Raw genomic sequence first — 24,423 nt, 5'->3', positions numbered from 1 at the left:
CAAGTTATTCTATCCATGTGACACAAAATATTTCTTGCCATTCATTTAAATCTACCCATTAATGCGGTCATAGAATGGACCTACTTAGACCGCAAACTCATTATGCAGCTCTATAGAAATTCAAAGCTATCACTTGCAAACTTCTGAATTATATTTTTGTTTGCCTGTCTGCAAGTATGATAGGATCTTATGACCTTAAGCTTGGTACACATTAGACAACGTGTGTATCCAACCAACCCACAAAGCGACGGACAACATATTGTGAATACACACCACAGGATTTGGTGAACGACCACATGATGTCATTCACCAGCCGCATCCAAATGCATGAGGTCGTTCATCACATTGACAGATATAGCTGCAAGTAGGTTCAATCTGTCGATGCCATGAATGACCCCGCGGGAGCACGCAGGGTCATTCATAGTGGGTACACACTAGCTGATGTTGATGATATGTCGGGCCGATCTGCCGGATCAGACAACATATCGTCTAATGTGTAACCAGCTACAGTTTTTTTTGTAGATTTTGTTGTTGCTTTTTTTTAAGTACCCATAGCTCGATGTGTTGTGGGAAAGCCGCCGTAGAATTTGTCCTTCAGCTTTTCTAGAAACTTCTACATAAATCACTGAAACAGAGGATTTCTATTAGCATTGCTGTATTTAAGATCTTATGCTTAAATTTATGTCACAGAAGCCTGCAACTGCTTTCAACGATCCTAGCTTATGTCACTTTCCCTCCAAAATAAAGCGGTAATCAACACCTTTTTCTGTGTTTTTGTAGAAAAAAGAGGTTATTACCACTCCTCTACAGTATACGAGGCAGATGTAGCAAGCCCAGTAGAGAGATAAAGTTGAGAAGCTTCCCAAAGCAACCAATCAGCTTTTGTCAGAGGCCCATGTAGGTCCATTTCAAAGTAACTACTGACCGTTACGTGAACAATACTGCATAACTTCCAAATAGATGGAAGATGTATAAAATATATAAATATTATTACAATTTAATGTAAATGGTGTTTGTTTTCTTTAGTATAGTAGTAAATATGATCATGTTGGTATATTTCTTTAAATGAAATACCATGAGTTTCAATGTTGTTTATTATTTATAAAATAGATGTTCTTGTAACTAACGTTACACACATGTAACTAACATTACACAGAGAGAATATAATACAGGAAAAAATGTTCTCTGTATAGTATAATAAGAATAAACTCAATTCTGCTTGGTAAATCAGAGAAATAATGTTTCTCACGCATTTTTTAAAAGTTAGGACTACATGTCATGAATGATTAAAAACCTAAGTATTCAAATATATTTTTTGATAAATTTGTTATCTGAGGTAAATAGCAACTTTTCCCTTTACAATAGCAACAGTCCTGCACAAGATTATGACCCTGATTCAGAGCCGCTCGCTGCTGGTTGGCGCTCGCTCTGAATGTGGGTGGTTTTTTTTTCTCCGGCCACTCGCAAAGTTGTGGGCGACCACCCACAGCTTGTTCGAGCGGCCAGGATACCGTCGCGATTATCGCGACCATCGGGCTTGTGACGAGACCCTGGAGTAGGGTCTAGCTGCCGCAAGCCCGAGTGGACATCCTGCTCTAATAGAGCAGGAAGTCCACTACTGACATCAGTAGTGATGTCAGTCAGCCCTCCTACAAACGCAGGCGTTCCTAAGGGAACACCTGCGTTTGTATGGCCACCCCCCCACCTGCCCACAAAACGGGGCGAGCTGTCAATCAACATCAACAGCCACCCCGTCTTGTTGCGAGCCCCGTAGCGACTGAACTTCAGTTGCTCGGCAGGGCACGCGCACGCCGGACGCGGCGCGTGTGCAGTGGGCAACCATCGGGCTGCTTGCGAGCGAACAGCGCTTGCTAGCAGCTCTGAATCAGGCCCAATGTTTGTATCATTAACTAAATGAAGTACCATAAATTTCCAGTAGAGTATGTTTATGCCTAATATTTATATGTTTTTATAACTAAGATCACATAATATAACTATGTTACACAAAGAATATACATTATACTCTGTGCAGTATAACAATAAACATTTAACAAAACTCAAAATTACATGGCAAATGAGAGAAATAATGTTTGCCACGCAATCTGTGCTTATGATGTCAATTTCATCTTTCTCAGGAAAAGAATAATATTCTTGTAAACCGAGACCACCTTTTCTTTTCAAGTATTGTACAGTAAGAAAGTTGTCATTACTGATACTTATGTTTCCAATGTAGTGTTTGTGATCCCCTTTAACTGCAGGGTACTTCACTACTACAAAAGGTGGAAATGTGATCTTGGGTATGAGCAGTTATAACAACAGATTGATCAATATTTACATGTTCATCAGAAGTTGTATTTTCAACTTTACTGTTTTCAACATTAGTTCTGTGTTTTCATTTGCATGTACTAAGAAGAGCACTTTCACCAGTGTTTTCATATAATTTCACAACAAATTCCTTGGCAGGAACCACACATCTTGCTCTTCCTATTTCTTTTGCATCCTGGAGGTCGGCGAACATTGATTCTTGATTGTCATATGTGAATTATCTCAGAGTAGAATCAACAAGAATACAGTGGATTTGTGTGGACTGGCTGTTGATCTCAATGATTCTTTGTAATTTCGCACTACAGCTTTGCCCTGTAAAACATGTTTCCAGGCTGTCCTCATTAAGGTGCCACGATCACCGTCATGGGGGCCTTTACCATGATATGATTCATGATAATTCCATCGAACTGAAATGTGCTCGGCAGCCTTCAAATGTGACAGATATGACATTGTTTTTCTGTTTTTGAAATGTTGGGATGCACCATCAGTCCATATTTCTAGATCTATAATCCTTCTCAGTTCCCTCAGGAGTAGATGGTTATACAGTACTATGTCTGCAGTGGTGTGTGACTTTGCATATGACATAATAGCAAAGTAGTTTTCTTTCAGATTTCTTTCTTCTTGGAAATATGCAACATCTGTATATATTGTTACTGTTGCACCATCAAGATGAGCCCAATGAGCTGCCATGACTTCGTTTTGATACTGAATGGAATAATTTTCAGAGAAGTCTGTCAATAAACTTACTGTACCCTCTTTAATATTTAGTTTTTGAGCCCTTAGTACTGAAGCTTGCCTGCTTATTTTATTTGAATGAGTAGAAATTGTCTGCAATTGGCTGGTGAGCATTGCTATTGTGTCAACCAATAAAAAAGTCCAAAGGGGTCCCGTCTCTTGTCCTCAAATGATCATCATCTTACCAATACTTCCACCTTTTGTATATTTTAATATTTCAGAATTTGATGATAAAAATAAAAACAAATGAACTAGTTTTCTAGAGCACGTTGTGTATTCACACTCAATGGGCTTTACTCCTAGTAGGTTATAAAAGAGGACAGAGTAGAAGATAATAACATTTATGTAACCTATGATATTGGCTTAAATACACATGTAACAATAGTAACAAAAGATAGTGGGGCCTGATTCATTACAGGCCCAAATTGCGATCGCAGGTCTGCTGCGAAAATATGCTAATGAATGCTATTGCAATGCCGTCGCACTGCCAGCATCAGAAACATTGAGTACCATTGACCCCTCACGCACAATTACAGCAGCCCTGACCTTACTCAGAAATTGCAAGTCTCAAGCTGCGTATGCCATAGTAGTGGCTAATTTATGCATGCCCATATAACTGCGTTCAAATGAAACGTCTGCGTTTCCCCAACCACTCCCCCATCACCACCCCCAAACGCTGACTACCTGTCATTCACTCTTCGCTGGCTTACCATGCTCTGCGTAATCGTAGTGTGATTGCAGTGTAGCCTTCGCGCACATGTACTGCGATGCACGCACAGTACGCAACAATCGGTCAACTGTGTAGGCTGTTGCAGTTGTGATCCGTAATAAATCAGGCCCGGTAACATTAGTTACAGAGAAAATATGTAACGTAAGTTACCATTTATAAGATAAACTATTTTATTTAATGGCCATCAATGGACATTGAGGTATTGGATAGATGTCCAGAATCCTCATATACCTTATGGGATCTAATAATTACACATCTTACAAAGCTGAAGGAAACTTATTCTGGTTTTGTAACTAACTTTACAAGCTAGTTATACTGATGTTTACCTTCAATATTCAGCTTCAGACACTGATTGCTCTTGCATGTGAACACATGTGGTCAACCACCATATATTCATAGCAACACCACATAGTGATATATTGTGGAACTCCCTTTTGCAATGTAGGAAATTCAGACATTAAATTGCATCCCTTTATCAACATTTTCTGCTTTAGAATTATGTTAACTGTCGCTTGCTGCCTTATCATCTTGCAAATGCGCAATAATAATATTTTTTCAGGTCTTATTTTACCTGTACACTGACAATGAGAATAATGACTTGCATGTCATTTTTCCATGGACAAATATATGAAAGCGTTAAAGGTTGTAGACAGGAACATAGAAATGGATGTGTTTCATTATTTACAGAAGGGATACAACAATGCAAAGTGAGCAGCGGTTTGGCTGTTGTCAATAGTTATGTTTACATAATGTGCTGACTGCCACAGCCTGCCAGGCTCAAACAGTGCATATTAATAAGACTGCAGCATATGAACAAAGCTGAAGGTTGAGGACCTGGCCGTACTTTGGAGAAAACTTTCCCTGAAAAAGCCTGACAGTATGAATTACATGTAACAATGGAAAAGTAACAAGGCTACTTAGGGAAACTGAGAAAGGAATAGGCTAACAAGATCCAATTGTGGGAAGTTTGTTCTGCTTCTACAAGAATCTGTTCACATGGGTGATAAATGAATATGAAAGTTTTTATTTTTTCATTGCGAGCAGTTATTTTAATGTTACCTGAAACAGAAGTAATGCATGTTAGTGAAAATATTCATTATATTACTAACCATTTAAATCTGACCTAAAACAAGAATAATAGTATTTTAGATGTAGGGGATACTACCTGTTTTAGCAAGTGTGCTTTGTTAACAATGCACATATAAGAAAATACAAGTGTTTACACTGGTGCGAAAGGGCTTAGGGCCTGATTCAGACCCACTCACGAGCGCTTGCAAGCGGGTCGAAGGTTGGGCAGTGCGCCAGCGCCGTAGCTTGATGGCAGTGCGCCCTGTGCAGCACTGCCACCCCTCTCACTCCCTCTCCGCCCCCCTCCCCCCTCCCTGAGCGCTTACCCTTACTTCTGAGGGGAGGAGGGAGGGCGGGATCCTGCACCGACATTTACTGTGCGTTGCGCACCACTGCCGGAGGTCTCTTCCTGCAGACCTCCGGCGCAGAGAAGTGTGTGGCCGGTGCCACTGGAGGATTCCGCCCTGTGCGGAGGTACCGGCCGCACCACCCTCCCTACAGCTCTGCAGTGCGCATGCGTGGCGTGCGCGAGCCCCGGAGCGAGTGAGCCCCGGCTGTCGATGTTGATCGACAGCTCACCCTATTTTGTAGGTGGGTCAGGGGGGGGGCGCAACAAATGGAGGCGTTCCCGAAGGAACGCCTGCCATTTGTGGACGGCCCTACTGACATCACACGTGATGTCAGTAGTGAACTTCCTGCTCTATTAGAGCAGGAAGTTCACTGGGGTTTGCAGTGGACAAGACCCGACCACAAGGGTCTTGTCACAAGCCTGATGGTCGCGATAATCGCGACGATCGCCAGGCCGCCCGCTAAAAGTGTGGGTGCTCACCCACAGCTTAGCGAGCGGCCTGGAGGCTGGGGGAAAAAAAAACCGGCCCGCCCTGATTAAGAGCGAGTGCCTCTGAATCAGGGCCTTAGTCTTTATAAAATATATGTTATTTGATATTTTTTAGTTTTTCCATATTTTTAATAAATTTGAATATATACATGTACCAAGTACTCAAATAGTACCAATGCAATATAAAGAACAAAGAATCTCCCAAATAACAAATCCCCAGTATTAGTACAGTACATCATTCAGCTGTGTCCATCCTTGCTGAATTAAAGCTGCTCACAGGTTCCATAATTTCTCCTCTTTGATTTAATGTGCATTTTTTGACACTATTACTAGCAGCCTTTGAACAGACCCCAATTACACAATGGCCTGGTTGAGCCTGCACCAGAAGTAGAGCCAGTGTGAGAGGCATGTGCTGTCAGCTTCAGACAAAAGCCCCAAAGCTCCTGTCAATGGCACATGAGGATAGCAATTAGGACTGCTCTACAAAGGAGGAGCGTGTTAAATATTCACAAGAACACAAAAGAGGCGAGATAGAGCAAGCAACAGAAATATGAAGTACTGTGCAGATCAATTGCTTTAAACAACGCATTGGTGACAAAGAGGGAATGTTAAACCATTAAGTGAGTTTATAAAACTACTAGATTTTTAAATGCAAATGTCAAAATAATTTACATTGCAGATTAGTTAGAAATTGCAACTTTTAATGAAATAGGTTGCAAAAGGGACTTGCGCTACTCACAATCAGTCGATTACATCTCTCGATTGCAGGCAGGAATTATGGATAGCAGCAAGCAAATTATTATACTTAAAGTCCTGTTTTTTTCCTTCTCATTATAACATTCATAAGCTGCCTGCTGCTGTCAGACAGTGTATAATGTCCAGCATATGTGAGTGTACATAGTCACACAATCTTCTCATATTCACTGTTGTTATGTTACTCTGGTAACATATGAGAAGATGGCAGCACCTGCCATTGGGAACGTGTTCTGGCCATGTATTTCCATGCTGTGCTTTGTAAATGCATACAGCTATAATTAGGTAAAGCATGACACATTACAGTATATACATATTTGTTAATATAAAGTCAGAATACCACTACATTTTCTATCAGTTTAGCACTATTGACAGTCTTTAGGTAAAATAACAGTACTATTAATATGGGAAAAAATATGTTTCAGGAGCTAACGCTATATTACCAATTTTTTCGCTTAACAGAAAAATGCTAAATTGCAAAACAATTACTTATATATTTTTTATGTAATCTATTCATACAAGGATATAGCTATTATATGCATTATAGTTCATTTTGTCACGTACACTATACTGTGCTGTCATCAGTCTCTTGGCGGGACTGCAGCGGTGATTTGTGTATTGTGAAAACTATGCTTCTGATTATACATGTTTGTAATTACAAAGTGTAATTAATCTGTATTCTTTCTTAGGTTAGGATAGTATTTATGTTACAATATTTTCTGTAGCTTGCAGGTATCACTGATATTACGGTATGCGGTCAGGAAGCTGGCGGTCAAAATGCCGACCGCCGGCTTCCCGACTGTGAAATCCCAGCATGAGACTAATGATAGGCGTTGAAATCCCGACGCCTATCGTTATCTCCACGGCAAAATCTCAACGCCTGGCATACCGAACTAAGGTAAGCCGGGCGTTGGGAGTGGATAGCCGCGCAGGGATGGGTTAGGTTTAGGGGCTCCCGGGGGGACTTAGGGTTAGGCACCCCCCGGGAGGGTTAGGCTTGGTTGAAGGGGGGTTAGGGCTAGGCACCCCCAGGGGGAGGTTAGGGTTAGGCACCCTGTTGGGGTAGGTTTAGGGTGCGGGGAGGGGGGGTCAAGTTTAGGCACCCCAGGGGGGAGGTTAGGGTTAGGCACTAGGAGGGAGGTTAGTGTTAGGCACCCCTAAGGGAGGGTTAGGGGGGGAAAGGGTTAGGGATAGTTTAAATACTTACCACGTCGGGATTTTCATTCTTCTGCCTTCCGGCGTCAGTATTACATACCGCTGGGCTATAGTCTGGCGGTATGTCATACCAATTCCACATCACTGCTGTCTATGAGGTTTAACCTGTGAATCGGCAACATACTGATGAAGAGCAGATACCAGCAAAACAAAGCAGAATTATATGTGATTCTGATAAAATAAGAAACAGTGTTACAGAGGATTTAACATTATAGAGCCTTTTGAAAGAGTGTATATTGAAGTAAATGTGTTGGGCAGGATTCTAGGGATACTGTACCAAATGCAAAACATATAGTAACAATTACAAGGGATCACAGGATTTTCCTAGTAGTGTATATGGCACTAGTTTAGCCTACAAATTACATTGTACAGTGAATGTACAGTTTTGAACTGTTAAGACTCTGCACAACATCAATACACGGTGGCCCAAAAAAGTACAGCATTTTTTTTCCCCTTAGCATTTTTTTTTTCAAATTTAGGGGACCCCGGGCACCTGTACTCATCCCTAAATGTGCTAGTAAAATCAGACCAAATGATTTTTTCATATATAAAGAAACACAAATGTAAACATATATTAGGATATAATGCCATAGTTTTTTTTCATCTCTCATCTAGTAAATTAAGTATCACTTGCATTATAGTAAACACTATTTTACAAATTGAGTGGTTTGTTAGTGTGCGCCATGAAATCCTGCATTTTAATTTTCTGCTTGAAACATTAATTTTCCCTGCTGGTATCCTCTTTATGACAACCATCTGTTCAAATGTTACCCTTCTTTCTGTAGTGCAATCCAGCAGAAGAGAATAGCTAACAAGAGTCATTACTGGAGGGACAATATAATGCCAGAAAGAAGAATGCAAGTACATACTGTATTACTCTTTTTAAAAAAAAGTAAAACATCCACACAAATGAAAAAAACCCTAAACAGTATGACATCTTGATAGAATAAATACAAGGCTGAGATACTTTGTTCTCATGGATTCGGGGAATTGATGCTAGTTTTATGCATAAGCTACATTTTCAAAACATATTTAACGCATTTTGCAGACAGAATTTACACTTAAATGTATAGCATGGGATTCCAAAATTAATTTTGCATGAATACCTAAACAGTGATCTTTTTATTTACAAATACAATAAAAATAAAAGGTAGCATACACACTCCTTCCCAAATCCTTGAATAGCCCCACAGTTTATTCCTTTGATATCATTATACTGAGACACCAGAATAGGCGCCGGAACCTCTGCAACATCTGAGAGAGGTGCCAGTCAATAAATCAGGGCACACTGAGTGCACAAAGGAATAGCAGGGTGCATACACTGGGCTTGATCCTATAAGGTGTGTGAGTAGCGTTCTGCGAGACGATATCCTGGCAAACTCGCACAATGAATTACTTTTTCAATTCCAAACTAGCATTGATTTTTTAAGGAAATTCACTTTTTTTTGTGCATCCCCTTGAGCAGGTGAGAGGGTAGGGAAGATCTTTATTTCAAGGTAAAGATGTCAGGACACCTCTGGTACACCCCACCCAATGAATAAGCATGCACTTCGAGGGGTTTATATAGCATAATTTGGCCAATAAAGACATGTGGGACAGGTATGTGGAGGTGTAAATGATGTGGGACAGGTATGTGGAGGTGTAAATGATGTGGGACAGGTATGTGGAGGTGTAAATTATGGGACAGGTATGTGGAAGTGTACATGATGTGGGACAGGTATGTGGAGTTGTAAATAATGTGGAATAGGTATGTGGAGGTGTAAATGATGAGGGACAGGTATGTGGAGGTGTACATGATGTGGGACAGGTATGTGGAAGTGTAAATGATGTAGACCAGGTATGTGGAGGTGTAAATGAAGTGGGGCAGGTATATGGAGGAGTAAATGATGTGCAGCAGGTATGTGGAGGTGTAAATGATGTGGGACAGGTATGTGGAGGTGTAAATGATGTGGGACAGGTATGTGGAGGTGTAAATTATGTGGGACAGGTATGTGGAGATGTAAATTATGTGGGACAGGTAAGGTATGTGGAGGTGTAAATTATGTGGGACGGGTATGTGGAGGTTTAAATTATGTGGGATAGGTATGTGGAGGTGTAAATTATGTGGGACAGGTATGTGGAGATGTAAATGATGTGGGACAGGTATGTGGAGGTGTAAATGATGTAGGACAGGTATGTGGAGGTGTAAATGATGTAGGACAGGTATGTGGAGGTGTAAATGATGTGGGACAGGCAGCGGCGTCTCTCCCCGCGGTGACACCCGGTGCGGGGAGAGATGCTATGCGTGCGGCACTTGATGAAAAGGGGGTGTGGCCTTCGGGAGGGCTTGACAATAGGCAAGGGGCGTGACATCACGGCCCTGGTCTTCAAGGAAGGGGCGTGACACTGAGCGAGGGGCATGGTCCCGCTGCCCGAACCCGGCCCGTGTTAACCAAAATCTATGAATGGGGTGGTGCCGGTGGGGGATGCAGGAGGCGCGGGCATGTGCGGTGCTGGCTCCCTCACTGACAGGAACCGAGTGCTGCACTTAATACTAAAGTGCAGCACCCGGCTCCTGTCACTGAGGGGGAGCCTGCACCTTGGTGTCACCCCTCGGCGGGTGACACCCGGGTGCGGGCTGCACCCCCCTTGTGACGCCACTGGGGACAGGTATGTGGATGTGTTGTACTGATTGGAGAGGGGGTTTTGAACTTGTAGATGAGGGTAAAAGTATTTATTCCAGCTTTTTAAAAACTTGTATAAAACACTGAAACATTACTACACAGACATTTTTCTGTACCCCCAAAATGCTGGAAAGACATTAATTTGCTGCTATAATTTTTCAACGCTTAATAAAAAGTGCACAAATCAATCATGTCACAACTTTTAAAAAACCTCCAGTACTTGCTATCTAAGTTGCCACTCTTTTGGGATCCAGAGTGGTGCACTTCTCCCATGTTGCATTTTGTAGAAAAGTCGCACACCCTCGCCGCGAGTACAGCAAATTGGCACTTCTAAATGGATCTAATTTATTTTGGGTGCCCACACTTGTTTAATGAAACTTGCATTTGCAGACTTGCACCTAACAGGATTGGACCCACTGTGATTGGTCTATAGCTGATTGTGTGATGCTGATTGCTGCAGAGAGGGAAGTGTGGAGGGTATATACAGTAGGTGTAAGACCCTGGTCATGGACTGCAATGTAATATGGCCTGCCCATATGGTATCGGCATGAAATACCGCCAGTTCAAATCCCAACGTTGGAAGATCCCGATAGGTAAGTATTTCTACTATTACTAACCTAACCCCCCCTAACCCTACCTTAGAGGTGCCTAACCCTAACCACCCCCCCCCCAAGTCTCTAACCCTAACCCCCTCTGTAAGTGCCTAAACCTAACCCACCCTTCCCTGCAGCCTGAATCTAAGTCTCTCGGGGGGGTGCCTAACCCTAACCTTCCCCCGGATGTGTCTAACCCTAACTCCCCCTTCCCCTAACCCTCCCTTGGTGGTGCCTAACCTTAAGTCCCACCCGGTAGCCCCTAACATAACCCTTCTCCCCCGCGGCTGTCCGCGCCCGGCTTGCCTTCGATCAGTATGCCGGGTGTCGGGCTCCCGGCGTAGGTAAAATGACAGGCGTCGGGATTTCGACACCTGTCATTAGACCCCTGCCGGGATTAGACAGTTGGGAAGCCTGTGGTCGGCATTTCGGCCGTCGGCTTCCTGACTGCATCCCGCCCATACTACATCATTACCCAGCATATCTGCACTTTACTGGGATTTAAATTATGGGTGGGGTTATTTAATGTGTCTGAAAAAATTATATTTGCAGGTGACGAATTGAAGGTGAGGGAGCCCTAAACCAGAATCTTGTCTAGTGCCCCAAGGGGTCTTTATCCGACTCTGATGCAGGGATGGACAGAACACACAGGTTTAATTATTAGGCTATCTTTCATTGATTTGTCCAGTTTGATAAAGTTAGGAAACCAGACAGCTTCGAATTGCATGATGGTCTCTGTAGTCCTAGAGCAAGGCTAAGTACACAGTAGCGATAAGCTCCTAAGCCTACGCCAAATTACAACTCTAGACAGCTCGCGGGTAACCGTCCTCCTCCTCTCCCGGCGCTAGTTGGATAACTTGTCTGTACAGGGACGCGCTGTTGGCTGCATGTGTTCTGTGCCAGTGTTGTGCCTGAGTGAGGAGATTGGGAGAGAGCAGTCAAGTCTGCATGCAGAGGCCAAATCAGCATCTGTCATTAGGTAGGTGGTGTGGCGAGTTACCCCAGCTTCCCCTAGGGGGCTACATTCAGCGATTTAGGGGCACCAAAATGAAATTATATCTTGTTCCCCCCAAACACCAGGGTGGAAAAGTTGCCACTTCAGTTGTCCTAATCTTGTTAATTATCCCAGCCGATGAAGGAGAAAGAAAACTTTTTGGGGCATACTGTATTATTCTGGTCCCCAGATACCAGGTTTGGAAGAGCCCGAACACCCTTCAGCATGGGATTGTTAGACTATGGGAGGGGAAGACTCTGTGTTTTGTAGTCCTGCCCTTACAATGCTGCCCAGCATGGGGCTGGCATGGGACTGGCTCTCACTATAGCAGGGGGACTCTCAAGCTCCTGTGGAAGCCAGTCTAGACTGTATAGCACTAAGGCAGTTACGGTTTTGACAGGGAAGCTTGCTGCCAATTTAGTATTTAATTATTATACTTTACATGCAGAATAGTGAAGCAAAACCACGGACAGGAAGATTGCTACAACCTCACACCTCCACTGCATGGCCTGATGCACTGCAAAACACCAATTGGCATGAAATTTGCCACAGTTTCTCTCAGCTGTAGCAATCTGTGATTGGCAACCAGTGTTATTTATATCAGAGGCATGAAATGTAGCAAACAACTAGATTGCAACATTTTAGACCCAAACCCTGCGGATAATATGATTCATATATCTAACAGGATGAATCATTTTAGGGGTATATATGTGTGTGTATATATATATATATATATATATATATATATATATATATACACACACACACAGGAATTGAGCATTATAAAAAGATCTGCACCTAGGGAGAATTGTGCTGAAAGTGGAACATGTATTTAACAGCAAATATCTCTGGCTAAAAAAATAACAACAGTGACACCTTCAGACTATATAACTGCAATTCTTAACATAAAAATGGACATTTACAAAGATTTAGGGGGTCATTCAGACCCGGTCGTTAGCGCCGATGCGCTCGGACCGGGTAGATGGCACCCCACAGAGCATGCGTACGACGGCGCCGATGTTGATTGACAGCTCGCCCCGTTTGGAAGGCGGGCCGGGGGGTGGCAGCCCAAACGGAGGCGTTCCCATGGGAACGACTACCGTTTGGGGGAGGCCCCACTGACATCACTAGTGATGTCAGTGGAGAGCTTCCGGCTCAGACAGAGCCAGAAGCTCTCCGGGGCTTACGACAAGGGAGACCCTACCCTAGGGTCTCGTCGTAAGCCCCGTGAGACCATCGCGACCATCACCGGAGCGGTCGTTAGAGCTGTGGATGTTAACCCACAGCCTAACGACCGCAACAGAGGCGGGCGGTCAGGATGCAAGCGGCCGCCCAGTTTCTGAGCGACTGCTTGCATCCTGCGACCGGCTCTGAATGAGGCCCTTAGTGCTGCAAGCTAGTATCCACAGCATGTGGCAAGTGACATGGTCACTTCACCAGTAATGCCCCGTCCCTCCAACGTTGGTGGATATTTTCTACAGTTCCCCTACAGAACCACTAAATACTACATAAAACATGTAACAAATTAAATACAATTTACAAATATACATGTAAAATGTATCATAAATACAATGAATACATCCGCAGCTGCGTTCTGTGCAAATTCGCAGCTGTGTACGCAATAGTGATCCTTACTGAATCAGGCCCTCTAGGTTTCTTGCAAAACACAAGCCTTCCATTTGTATCCTATATTCAGTATTTCATTTGTTTATTCATGTACCTAATTTGTTATAGCACGTTTCCAGCTATTAAAGTGGGCAGATTCTGCTGGCACGCCCATAGGCTGTGGGCAGAATCTGCCTTTGTTAGTTAACTCACCGAATAACCTGGGATCCTTTAAGGCAGCTTTTGCAACTTAATTAAATATGCCCCATAGTGATCACTCCAAAAAATATATTGGCAGACTACTGGTCACTGAGCAGTGTACTTTTAAATTCCGAAGCTCAAACATTTTGGGAGCAACGTGGAGATGGGTGCAGGGCCGGTGTCTAGTTTCTCCCAGTCTTAAAAATGGCGTTATGGAGTTAGCTGTACTTTGTTTTACTCTGCAGCACTAGGAAAGTTCAGTCCTGGGTTGCAGTGCTGCAATATGCAATAGTAAATCATCAGACATAGGGCCTACTGTAAGGCGTCCAAATGTGTGGAGCTGCAGCACTGGGTAGAATACTAGGCGATGTAGCGCCAAATGTGCTGAGTCGCAACATTGAGCTCCGGACACAATACGCTGAAATTTGTTGGTCAAACACCTATTTGCAGGCTGCCAATATAAGGATTGTTAGGTACAGTAGTTACACACACACTAGGTAGGTGCACACGCACACTATTTTCTGGGTTCCTACCATTCCATTCACTTCAAAGTGCCCACCACATGCTTTTATTAGTGTATTAATTAAAAAGCCTGTCAAGTAAAATATTAAAACATTTATTTCAAAATAACAAAAAATTTATAAAAATATTTAAAATACACACTGAGTCACTATTGGTTGCTGTTTAATGAACGTAAGTATATTAAGAAGGTCTAAGTAGCCTTCATTTAGTTTATGTAATTCTTTCAAATCTTCCTCTCAATATTTAGTGATACTACACTACATACATATAGAACAGAGTCATACTCTAATAAATAGATACATAGGTGAATCTCATATTCATAAATATCCACAAGACATTAATTTGTCTCTTATTGTTAAGAATTAACCTAAGAAAGTTCAGTATGTATAGTGAGTATGTTAGCAATGTAAAATTAATGAGACATCCTTATGCTGATCATTGTTGGAAGTGCAGTATGTGATAAATTTCCTTACATATATTCAAATTATTATCAACAGCGATTATTAGAGTATGACTCTGTTCTATATGTATGTAGTGTAGTATCACTAAATATTGAGAGGAAGATTTGAAAGAATTACATAAACTAAATGAAGGCTACTTAGACCTTATTAATATACTTACGTTCATTAAACAGCAACCAATAGTGACTCAGGGCCTGATTCAGACCCGCTCGGGAGCGCTGAGCACTCGCAAGCGGGTCGATGGTGCCCCAGTGCGCATGCGCATGACGGAGGGAGCTCCGTCGTGCGCATGCGCGAGACCCGGGGAGCGACGGGGAAGCCGTCGCTCCAGGTCTCACACCAAAGGGGGCGTGCTGTCTATGTTGATTGACAGCACGCCCCCTTTGGTGGGCGTGCCGGGGGCATGGCTGCCAGACGGAAGCGTTCCCATGGGAACGCCTTCCGTCTGGAGCCGGCCCCACTGACATCACTAGTGATGTCTGTGGGAGTGATTTTGGCTCTGATAGAGCCAAAAGCACTCCTGGGCTTGCAGCAGCGAGACCCTACCGCAGGGTCTCGTCGCAAGCCCGATGGTTGCGATGGTCTTGACCATCGCGACCATCTTTTTGGCTGCTTGCATAAGCTGTGGGTGGTCACACACAGCTATGTGAGCGGTCAGGAGGCCGCTCCATTTTTAGGTAGGAGCGCCCTGATTCAGAGCGAGCGCTCTGGTCAGAGCGTCTGGCTCTGAATCAGGCCCTCAGTGTGTATTTTAAATATTTTTATAAATTTTTTGTTATTTTGGAATAAATGTTTTAATATTTCACTTGACAGGCTTTTTAATTAATACACTAATAAAAGTTATATTTTATATACATATCATACTTGTTGTGTGCCGGAGCAGGACATTCTCTCTCCTTCTTTGGAAATTTGTATTTGTATATGCTCATTGTCCTGGGCAGCACCCTCATCTATTGATATACAGTGAATTGGAATATATGATATTGGGGTATTACCTTAACTAGTGCAGTGGTTCCTTTTCCTTTCCTCCCTTCCCTAATTTTTCACTTGAATTTATGATTTTCGAATAGGGCATGATAGTGGGTGCCCGATGGATGGGACATTCATTTCCAATGTTGTGCGGACATTCAACATTCCTCGATCTACGGTGTCACATGTGTACCGGGAATACCTCATAGAAGGCATTATAACCCACCATGGACAGAGCAGTGGCCGACCTCAGGTGCTTAATGATCGAGACCAGTGGCATCTGGCCAGAATTGTCCGTGGTAACAAACAAGAGACACTGGCTCAAATCACATTCAATGCAGAAGGCACCAGACGCATATCCAGCAGGTCAGTGCAGCGTTCGTTAGCTTCCATGGGATATGAAACCAGAGTGCCCCTGTTAACACTACAGCACTGGATACAGCATCTCACCTAGGTTTGTGATGTCGCTAATTTGGACCCTGGAGGACTGGCAAGGTGTAGGGTGGGCTGATAAGTCACAGTTCCAGTTGTTTTGTGCTGATGGTAGGGTTTGGGTGATGCGCCATGCAGCCTGGTGATGTACGCCTGAACACATCATTGACCGGTAACCGTTATGATACATTACTTGATGACCATTTGCAGCCCTTCATGGACTTCATGTACCCCCACAATGATGGAATATTCCAGCAGGATAATGCACAGTGTCATCAGTCCCATGTTGTCAAGAATTGGTTCGAGGAGCATTCTGGAAAGTTACGACGAGAACACAATTGAGCATTTCTGGGACATTGTGGAGAGGTCCATTTGCACCAAAGATCCTGCACCTAAAAATATCAGAGCTGTGGGAAGCTATCCAGATGGCATGGGTCAACATCTCTCCAGAGGTCTTTCGTCCACTTATGGAATCGATGCCACATCGAGTTGCTGCACTTCACCAGTCTAGAGGGGGTCTACATGATATTAGGAATCTATCCCAAGAATTTTGCCACTTCAGTGTATAGTCGGAGATATGAGCTAAAAAAATCTTATTTAAACGTGTTAAGAAGTAATGTCAACTTGTATTAAATTAAAAACATATTGCAGATGTAGCCAAAACTTGCTAGAAAATGCCAAGATAGTAATTCACTTTTATATTGCTGACTTTTATCCTTGACTTACCCCACACACACTAAAACCTTCCCTGAATAATTCTACATCTACTTTTGGAACTGAAGACAGAAGAAGATAAAATAACTGGCCTAAGCACACTGTGGGGTTATGTTAGGTCTCAGCTGAAGGTTCTTGTTTCCGTGTGTGTCTATGTGCGTGACTACTGGATACTCACTATTTCCTTTATGACATCTCAGAAACTGATTATTATATATTTTTATTTTATTTGACAATAGGAATTTCAGGCAGCAGGAAAGAAGCATAAAAACCTGCAGGCATATTCAGTCATTTGTTGCGCTTCAGACCATGCTGCAATGAGATAAATGAGTGCAGCTGTTATTTTGTTACATTTTCTGCCAATTAGATGCATTTTACACACCTATGTTTGAAAGATTATTTTTCTCAGTATAACATGTATAACATGTGCTACATATAAAGATATTACTACATGAAATATTGACAGATTTGTTGTAGAGTGGTTGTCTCATTTTCACGCACAATGTGGCCCCGATTCGATTACTCTCACTGCAGTGGGGGGATGATTTGAAAGCCCCTTATGTCTTCACCCTGTATGAAGCCACCAATTCAAGTGAAAACGCTCATTATTGCTCAACATTATTACTGACGATCACGACTTCACAGAACTGCTAGACACAGCATCCAAAGCAATCTATGTGTAGACTGTAAATATGATATCTTGTAGCCTTTATTTCAGTTAGAACAATTTAGGTCTTTGATTCGAGCTAGTGACAGCTGGCATTCCTCATCAGATTAACGCTGGCATGCGTATTTGACTGTTAATACTCGGTGATAATATAAATTGTAGCTGGGGAGTGCAGATCATGTAGTGTCACTGCTATGACTAGTAAAATTGTATTTCTCCTCTATAGAATTTATCAGTACTTTTTGTGATACCAAATTCCTACAAATGGGAAACTGTAATAGTCTATAATATCAACCTTTGCAAATTTTTATTGTGGCGCTGCTGTGCTCTAGGCATGATGTCTGAAGAAAATTGAAAAGGGCAGGATTTTGTTGTTGGTTGGGCATCATCTGACTTGATATTGTTCAATAAAATGTAGCATTATGGCAAATAAGATCTGGGGGTATATTTATCAAAATTACATTTTTAGTGATTTTCCATTCGATTTGTATTCGAGTTTGCCTTTGGAGATTTACTAAAGGCAAAATTGAATGTAAAATCGAACATAAAACTGAATCCCAGTCAAATCCCCCTCAAAATCAAATATTGGCAAAACATTGATGGTTTCCCATAGAGGAAAATTGAATCCCCAGATTACTAAAATTCAATTTGCAAATCAAACACAAATCAAACTCAAAATCGAACATGAAATCCCCAAAATAATAGACCTGCTTCAAGCTGGTGATTTTAGCATGAGCAGGTGCCAGTTCCACAGAAACAACTGTACATGCTTCTGTGTGACTAAACCTATTAAAAGTGTAAATAAAAAAGAAAAAAAACAATGTGGGGTCCCCCCCTAAATGCACCAGCAGTCCCGGTCCGGGCTGTGAAAATACGAGGAAAAAAGAGGTAGGGCCCCCCCCTGTATTTTCATTAACCAGCGCCAAGCTCAGTGATCCAGTACTATTTTTGGAAATACCGGGGGCAAAATGAGTAGAGGTCCCCTGCATTTTCCAAAGATAGCACCGGACTCTAGTGGGGGTGTAATGCTGCAGCCGGGGCACCCTTTGACCGGCCACAGCATTCACTCCTGACCGCTAGTCAGCCCAGTCCGGGGTCCCTGTTGTTAGCATTGAAAGAACCACAGATGTAAAGTTTGATCTGTATTCAGTGGTTATATAGTAATTTTAAATACAGCCCCCTGTCTGACTTGTGAACTTATGAGATCCAGGCACTGAAACCATCACAGTACTCACCCCTGTTTGCACCCACTTAAAGTTACCAGGCTTGAACAACTAGCTTTTCCCACAGGCTGACCTCTGACTATTTTGGGCTGCACAATAGCAGAAGTGTATGGGGTATATTTACTAAAGTGAGAGTTTTTAGAAGTGGAGATGTTGCCCATAGCAACCAATCAGAATCTACTTAGCATTTAACTAACACCTTTAAGGAGATAATAGCTAGAATCTGATTGGTCGCTATGGGCAACATCTTCACTTCTAAAAACTCTCACTTTAGTAAATATACCCCTAGGAGGGAGGAGACCCTGTGACAGAGGGGACCAGATGGTGTTGCAGCAACAATATTACCAGACCCACAATTATACAATGTACAGTACTGCACCTCCTCCTGCACCTGCTCTCTGGGATCTCTTGGAGAGCCTTAATAAAATATCAGAGTATGTCCCATACTGCATGAGAGTTTGTTACATTTTTCGAATCTGGGGTGCTCTAGACTGGCGGCATTGATATACAAGCCACTTTAGCCTACAACCTTGAATAGCTTTCATACCTACAAGACGTGGCTGTAGTATTTACATCTTTAGAAGCAAACACTGAAAATAAAGGTGCTGCTGTTGTGAGGCGCAGAGATTCCAAAAAGGGTGACGGAGAGATCCAGAGTGGATGTGATGCTATGCACTTATTATTTTAATATTTGGTATGAGTTGAACCTGGAGACAGTTGTTTTTAGTACATTGTCTGTTAAATAAAACTTTTATGCACTATGGACTGGACCCCCTCTTTGTTTTGACAGATTTGCTACCTGTGGGACCTCAGGATTCTTATATTGAGGGGAGCTGTGGACCTTATTATCGGATCCAGGGGCGGTCAGGGCTGAGCGGCATGGTGCCATCTGCCTCCTGAGGTAGTATAATTTTAGTGATCCAGGGCCGCCTGGAGAGATCCAGCTGAGCAGGAGGGGCTGCCCCTATAGCAGGCTACAAAAAGATGGCTGCCTTCGATCAGTGGAGGCCAGGTTTCTTTTCCGTGAACTCAAGGGGCAGAAGATGAGGGCAGCACTTACCGGGGAAGTCTGTCAAGATTACTGTTGCCCATGCCTTCTGAATGCAAGGGTTTCCTCCTGCTGGGTTTACTGTCAGCAACTGCTGCGCACAGTGGACTTTAGACCTGGCTACCAGTAGTATTTGCTGCCACCAGTTCTGAGCAGCCCATGGGGAGTAAAGAGGCACACTGGCAGCAGGTAAGATTCAGCACTGGGCATCCATAGTACTGGGCAGCACTGGACACACCATAGTAGTGAGCAGCACTGGGCACATTACCATACTCCAGATTCGGTGACCAGTAACTGGTGGGCTGTGACTCTTTGCAGCACTGTACTCAGTTACATACATGTCCTCTTCTGAGGAATGCCCTGTAGACCATTATATAGGCTGATTTCTCAGATATAACAAACTCAGTAACTTACTGTGGTTCTGCCTTTGTGCCATACTTGCCAACTCTTCCTGATTGTCAGGGAAACTCCCTGAAATAGTAGCAATCTCCCTGACTCCCTCAATAGTCTCAACAGTAAGGTGCAATCTCCCTGATTGCACCTTATCCCCATTATAGAGCTATTATATAAAAGAATAACAGAGATATATGTACATTCAAATGGGATTATTAGTAACATTTCCCTGCATTGGCTATAAGGCACAATGATCCCTATGGCTACATGTATTTTCTGTATCACTGTGTTTTCATCAATAAGTAGGTCTTACTAAATGCTTTTGGGCTCGTTTTCATTTGTATGTGAGTCAGTATTATGACACACCTCTCAGGTGTAGCAGTACACATCTACTTTACCGCCATGCTCCTAGGTGCTGCTTTAACAATCTCCCTGAAATGCTTTTTCAAAAGTAGGCAATTATGCTTTGTGCACTGCAAGTAATGTTCATTCTAACAACTAGCAGCAGAAAATGTGGACAGAGTGATAATTATGTATAAGGTAGGTGCAGGCAGCCAGGCTTTGTGAGACCATATGTGACAGGGCAGTATGTATTGCTGTGAGGTGAACATTGAAGGGAGATGCTGTGTGAGGTGGACATTGGAGGGGCGGGGAGGTGCTTTGAGGTGGTTATTGTATACTGCGTCAGACCAGACAGGGCTGGTAGGTGATGTATTTGATTATAGTTCGTAGACATTATTATTTTTCATATGTTTCATTACACATTTAAACCGCATCCCCATTAGATAAATCACGCCTGCAGTTTTTTTTGCCATGTCCATTTTACCGTTGCTGTGCGCTGGTAGAAAAGCCAGGGCAATTTGATTGCTTTTGCCCCCCAGGCAAAAAGTTGCCAGCCAGCCAGCCCCTATTCGGATCCTGGTGCTAATGTATGGGCTACACTTAGGGCCCATACATTACACAGGGAAAAAGTATTGAACACATGAAGAAAGGTAGGTGCAAAAAGGCAAGGCCAAGACACCAGCTGAAATCTATCAGTAATTAGAAAGCAATCCTGCCCCTTGTCCGTGCAAATTAATATAAGCTGGTTCAGTCCCAACTGAGTCTCATTACCAAGGTGTCACACAAGAAACATCCCATGATGGGTAAAAGCTCTCTCAAGACCTTCACAACCTTATTGTTACAAAATATACTGATGGCATTGGTTACAGAAGGATTTCTAAACTTCTGAATGTTCTAGTGAGCACTATTGGAGCCATAATCCAGAAGTGGAAAGAACATCATTTCACCATAAACCGGCCATGACCAGGTGCTCCTCTCAAGATTTCTGACAGAGGAGTGAAAATAATTATCAAAAGAGTTTTCCAAGAGCCAAGGACCACTTGTGGAGAGCTTCAGAAAGACCTGGAATTAGCAGGTACAATTGTTTCAAAGAAAACAATAAGTAATGCACTCAACCACCATGGCCTGTATGCACGTTCACCACACAAGACTCCATTGCTGAAGAAAAAGCATGTTGAAACTTGTTTAAAGTTTGCTGCACAAATTTTGGAGAAGCCTGTGAAATCATGGGGGAATATAGTCTGGTCAGATGAGACCAAATTTTAACTCTTTGGATGCCATAATACACACCATGTTTGGAAGAGAAATGGCACTGCACATCACCCCAAAAACACCATACCAACAGTGAAGTTTGGAGGTGGGAACATCATGGTGTGAGGCTGTTTTTCAGCATATGGTACTGGCAAACTTCATGAACTTGAAGGAAGGATGAATGGAAAAATGTACAGAGACATTCTTGATAAAAATCTGCTGCCACCTACCAGGATGCTGAAGATGAAACGAGGGTGGACATTTCAGCAAGACAATAATCCCAAACACACAGCCAAGGACACTCTCTCTATCTCTCTCTGCTAGAATGGTCCAGCCAATCACCTGACTTGAATCCAATTGAAAATCTATGGAAATAACTAAAGATCAGAGCTCATAGAAGAGGCCCATGGAACCTTCAGGATTTGAAGACTGTGTGGAAGAATGGGCCAAAATCGCACCTGAGCAATGCATGCGGCTAGTTTGTCCATACAGGAGGCGTCTTGAAGCTGTCACTACTAACAAAGGCTTTTGTACGAAGTAATAAATAATTTTCAGTAAGCGTGTTCAATACTTTTTCCCTGTGTCATTTCACATTATTACACATAACTTCATTGATGGTTTGATTTCTTTGCATGTGTGGATTACATGGGTTGTTGCTGACATTTGGGGAACATTTCATTACAATAGCCCCATTACAAATATATTTACTAAGAAAAATGTTGATGTGTTCAATACTTATTTTACCCGCAGTATATATACAAACTCAGAGGCTGAAAAATAGCGCAGTTTATTGCAATGTTTCGGGGAACGAATCCCCTTCGTATGGACACACAAAGTTACAAATCAACAGTGCTCACCTTATATACCCACAAACCCAAACAAGACAAGTGCTCCTTAAACTGCCTTTCTGTCTTACCCACGTAGTCAAGACCCCATAGATACCACAAACCTAGAACTGCACGTCAAGGAGAGTAAGATATTACATTTTCTTGCGGGTGTGGGGTGGTTTGCGGTCACGAGGGGGGGGTTGTGGTGTGGGGTGTGTTTGCGAGTGGAGGTGATTGCGGTCACGGAGGGGGGGTTGGTGAACCGGCAGCGCATGCGCGGACACATTCTCACTGTATTTTTTTCAAAAAAATACAGTGAAAAGTGTGTGAAGTGGATTCGCAGGGACAGAGCTTTAACGCAAACTTTGTCCCTGCATGCGATTTTTTATACATCCCTGTGATGTATTCAAATATCGCATTGCGATAGTGGCCGAATTTATCATAGCCAATAAGCATCTAAGACGCAGATTGTGATAAATATGACCCTTAGTCTCCACAGTAGTTAATCTACAGTCTTTATTCTGAATAAGAGCTTTTACTGAGAAGCTGCTACAGGCTTACCTAATAGCAGTTGCTCCTTTACACAGACACAATAGAGATGTGGTTATGTAATGGAGAATGGTGGATTTCTATGTCACACTGACCATAATTATGGATTTTTCAAAGTGTTTTTTTCACTGTTAGATATCCACAAACACATTTGGGAATAGCAAAAGGACATTGTGTATTTCCTATATATACGCATATTTATTTATGTATTCCTTGAACCTATCTTTGCTCTTAAGTACCTTTCATATTTTCAGCATTGCAGTGTTGCAACACAGCATTGCAACACAGTCATGTTTAATGTACCGTATATTACTGGACAAATAAAATATGCTCGCATCTATGACATTCTTATTAAATAAAATTTAACAATTATATATTTTTACCCTCTCATCCTCTGCTTAGCAAAATAATAAGGGCCCCTGCTTTGGGGCCACAACTGTTTTTTATTTTTTAGGTTTACATGTTTAGATAGAGATTTTCATGAAATCAGATTGATCCTTAAGTGTACATTATCCCCAAACATTTGGAAGCATATTACATTTTTGAACCCAAATATCCATATTTATTTAATAAAGGGAGAAGCTTTTCCTCATGTACTAAAGACAACCAGTCACAATCCTCTTAGTGCTGTTGCCATTTCAGGAATTTTTTTCCCATTTGAAATTTATTAAAATTATTATTTTTTACATGTTATTTTTTTCTATTCTAGATTTTTTTTAGATTTTTATGGAAAGAAGAAATTGAAAGCTCATGTCTGGGCCTCCAGTCCACTGAGCATGTGTGATGTGGATATACTGAGTCTTGCACAGGCTCTCAGGTCTGGTGGAGAGGTGATAAGAGTTAACTATAAAAGACATATTGTATTGGTAAATAGTGATGATAGAAGGTTTTCTTTAGCCATGATGATAAGTGGTGACAGGTAACCAGCCATATTGCTACTTATTAGTATATAAATAATTTTGTTTTCCTTAAATCTATTAGAGAACATTGTAGGCTGTCACCATTGTATCTGAAATGGATAGTGACATAGAACAATAGCTTGCACAATAAAATAATTAGCTTAGCATATTTTGTAAATGAATGTACTAAACTCTGTATACTGTCAGATGCTACATAATTACACTTAATTTCCATCACTACTGCTTACCCTACATCTTCTGCATCTTCATCACACTCTGCGCCATATTTGCAAGCTCCACATTTGGGGTGTTTCCTATGAACTTCGGTCCCAGATCCTTCATATTCTGCTAAGACACAAAAACTTGGATGAAAGAAATAATAGGAAAAAACATTAGGTGTCACTTT

At 42.3% G+C, this 24,423-nt stretch overlaps 1 protein-coding gene across 2 annotated transcripts in view; it reads right to left on the bottom strand.

The window, feature by feature from the left end:
- Positions 1-24,423, bottom strand: part of TMEFF1 (transmembrane protein with EGF like and two follistatin like domains 1) — a 266,232-nt gene that overhangs the window by 57,747 nt on the left and 184,062 nt on the right. The window contains exon 5 of one of the 2 annotated variants that reach the window (XM_088476339.1): positions 24,266-24,362. In XM_088476339.1, coding sequence (XP_088332465.1) covers positions 24,266-24,362 — 97 coding nt within the window. Of the gene's footprint in view, positions 1-24,265; positions 24,366-24,423 lie in introns of both variants that reach the window. The other variant, XM_088476338.1, reaches the window with a different exon arrangement.

The sequence above is a fragment of the Taudactylus pleione genome, unplaced genomic scaffold, assembly GCF_031769625.1.
Source record: "Taudactylus pleione unplaced genomic scaffold, aTauple2 ptg000186l, whole genome shotgun sequence".
Classification (NCBI taxonomy): Eukaryota; Metazoa; Chordata; class Amphibia; order Anura; family Myobatrachidae; genus Taudactylus; species Taudactylus pleione.
Note: the sequence above shows the minus strand (reverse complement) of the source record. Positions and strands in the feature narration are given on the sequence as shown.